At 39.1% G+C, this 3,267-nt stretch overlaps 1 protein-coding gene across 1 annotated transcript in view; it reads right to left on the bottom strand.

Moving 5' to 3' along the window:
- The window catches only part of FANCI (Fanconi anemia complementation group I), an 88,223-nt gene that overhangs the window by 33,015 nt on the left and 51,941 nt on the right, over positions 1-3,267 (bottom strand). The window contains exon 18 of the mRNA XM_012804413.2: positions 2,432-2,554. Coding sequence (XP_012659867.1) covers positions 2,432-2,554 — 123 coding nt within the window. The remainder of the gene's footprint in view (positions 1-2,431; positions 2,555-3,267) is intronic.

Here is a 3,267-nt window from a genome sequence, read left to right as displayed (position 1 = left end):
AAAAAAAAAAAAAAAAAAAAGAAAAGAAAAAGCAAATGAGAATTGACCAAAAAAAGCTGTTTAAAAAAATTATTTGTTTCAGGAAGCCATGAACCACAAATCATGTAATTGATAAATGTTGCTTATGTTCTGGGCCATTCCCTATCTCCTCTTTTCTATCTTTCCTCCCATTCTCTCTTGGGCCTCTCTATTCCGAGAGACACAATAATATTGAAATTGCATGAATAACCTTACAATGGCCTCCAGGTGTTCAAGTAAAAGAAGAGTTGCATGTCTTTAAAAAAAAATAAAAGTTAGAAATGTTTAAGCTTAGTGAAGAAGGCATGCAGAAAGCCAAGACAGACCAAAAGCAAGGCCTCTTGTACCCGTTAGCCAAGTTGTGAATGCAAAGCCAAAATTTATGAAGCCAAACTTTAAAATGCTACTCCAGTGGATACGTGAATAATAAGAAAGCAAAACAGCCTTACTGCTGATATGTAAGAAGTTTTAGTAGTCTAGATAGGAGATCAAACCAGCCACAACATTTCCATAAATCAAAGCCTAATCCAGAGCAAGGAAGGCCCTCTCTTCAATTCAATTCAGTGAGGCTAAGAAAGGGAGGAAGCTGCATCAGTATGAAGCTAGCAAAGGTTGGTTTACAGAAAGAAGCCATCTCCATAACATGCAAGTGTGCAAGGTAAAGCAGCCAAGTGGTGATATAGAAGCTGCTATAATTAACAGAAACACTGAAGATAACTGATAAAAGATCACCATAAAAAAATAAAAAGACTAAGTCGAATGTTTTAGAAAGAATAAAAATCAGTCTCTAAAACCAATTTCTGATTAGGAAGAAGTAAGACATTTATGTAGTTAGGAATAAAACTCAACTCAATGAAAGATTTCTACACTAAGACTGTACCTAAGAATTCTAAAGTTTTATACCACTTTAGACAAAACATTTTAATTGTAGGCAATAAATTAAATTCATGGTTTGTGTTGGTGTTACAGTGTCTGGTTCCCCAACCCAACTGACCTAGTTTGGTTATAGGGCTGACCTAGTGGCAAGCCTGGAGTGGCACTAATAAAAAGCAAAAGTGTAGGAGAAGCTCAACAGAGCAGGGTGAGCAGTATGAATAGAAATCAAAAAGTAAATTCACACAGACTTAAGCATAACAAAGTTTAAGCCTAAAAAGCAAAGAAAATTTCCAGAGAAGAAATGAGACTCTCTAAAGAGAAGAGATATGCTGACCCAAAGGCAGTGTAAAAGTGTAAATATCCTTTTTCTCTCCCTTTTGAAATTGTGAAGCTTTCTCATTGGTCTTTCTGTGTCTCTGAGCACATTTTCCGCTTTTGTACTAGTCATTGATTAACTTGGTTACCTCGTACTCACATTCTTTCCTTTGTGGAGGAAAACTGCTAAGTGCTGATCTGTTGGTTTTATCAGTACTTAGGGGGTATTTGTGGTATGCAGTGTTTTGTACCCATTCATCCCATATCCAAATGATGGAAGCTATATTTTGTGCAGGACATGCTTGGTTAATTGAGTCAGTGTTCCCATAATGTTTCCAAGGCCCCTCCAGATGTCCTTATTCAGCAAGCCAGGCTTCTGTCCTATATCCCTTGAAGCCCCTTTTTTTGTCCTATGAACTAAAGTCTTAAGGCTCCCCCCTCAGTGAATGACTGGACCCCTTCTTGATCAAAAGGATCCCTAAAACTGAGTTGCTAGCCATACCTCATCATGCCCCTTCCCCCAGACATGTCCTCTGTGACTCATTCATAGGCTAAAGCTCTGTAAGAGCTACATGCAGGTCCTCAATATACACAACAAACACTTGAGTCTGTCCAGTACTATGTCTCTAGCATTCTTTTTCACTGACTCCTAACCCACCTATAACCTGTAAGCTCCCACTTCCAGATGTCCCACCATTTTGGGGCAAACCAATGTATGTTTTCCATGTATTGATTTATGACCTCACCCTGTAAACCCGGTTTCCCTAAAATGTATAAAACCAAACCGTGTCCTCCACCACCTTGAGTCCAGGTCCTCAAGGTTCCTTGAGTGTGGCTCCAGGTCTTGGACCTCAAATTTGGCTCAGAATAAACTTATTTAAATTACTGTACAGAATATGGCTTCTTTTCCATTGACAGTCCAGTCCCTATTCAGTTTATATGAAGGGTGTTCCAAATGCTAAATTCATACTCAAAAACAAAATAAAAACAAGAACTTGATCTTAAAAGACCAGCATACATTTAAATATTTCAAATTAAGATGTTTAAAGTGCATCAATTATTTATGATTCCTCACACTTAACTTTTTAAATATCACTACTTACTTACTGGTCCTAACTACATCAAAGCAGTGTATCTGCTATACTTTTATAATCAGAAAAATAATTTTAAAAGGAATTATTAGTTGGGAGGTTGCCACATTCCTTCCATTCTACTGACTTACCTCATAAAGCATGAGTCGAACATCAGCTTGTTGACCTAAGCATCTCCTTAAACTATCCATGATCTCAAGGCAAAAAGTTTCATTGGCGACAGAATTGTAACGACTGTGAACATCTACATGAACCTGAAAGGAAGACAGCCCAGTTCATGTCTATCTTACCAAAATAGTTTCTATTAAGAATAAAATAAGTCCGGGTACAACGTCTTATGTCTGTAAATCCTAACACTTTGGAAGGCCCAGGTGGGAGGATCCCTTAAACTCAAGAGTTAAACTCAGGAGAGTTAAAGACCAGCCTGAGCAAGAGTGAGATTCTTTCTCTAGTAAAAGTAGAAAAATCAGCTGGGTGTGGTGGGCGCCTATAGTTCCAGCTACTCTAGAGGCTGAGGCAGGAGAATCACTTGAGCCCAGGAGTTTGAGATTAGAGTAAGCTAGCCTGATGCCACAGCACTCTAGCCTGGGCAAAAGAATGACACTACCTCAAAAAAAAAAAAAAAAGAAAAGAAAAAAAGGAGTTAAATATGCCCATGTTCTTGGTGAAAAAAAAAAAACAAATCTCATTTATTATTTTTTGAGACAGGGTCTCACTTATTGTCTAGGCTGAAGTACAGTAGTATCATCATAGTTCACTGCAGCCTCAAATTCCCCCTAGCCCAAGCCATTTTCTGGCCTCAGCCTCCAGGGTAGCTGGGCCTATAGTAGGGTGACAAGACGTCCCGCTTGGCTCGGTGCCTATAGCTCAACCAGCTAAGGCGCCAGCCACGTACACCTAAGGTGGTGGGTTCGAATCCCCAGCCCGGACCCGCCAAAACAACAATGACGGCTGCAACCAAAAAATA

The sequence above is a fragment of the Otolemur garnettii genome, unplaced genomic scaffold, assembly GCF_000181295.1.
Source record: "Otolemur garnettii isolate 467f Iridium unplaced genomic scaffold, OtoGar3 scaffold00029, whole genome shotgun sequence".
Taxonomy (NCBI): domain Eukaryota; kingdom Metazoa; phylum Chordata; class Mammalia; order Primates; family Galagidae; genus Otolemur; species Otolemur garnettii.
The sequence above is the reverse complement of the archived record's forward strand: the minus strand, read 5'-3'. Positions and strand labels throughout refer to the sequence as shown.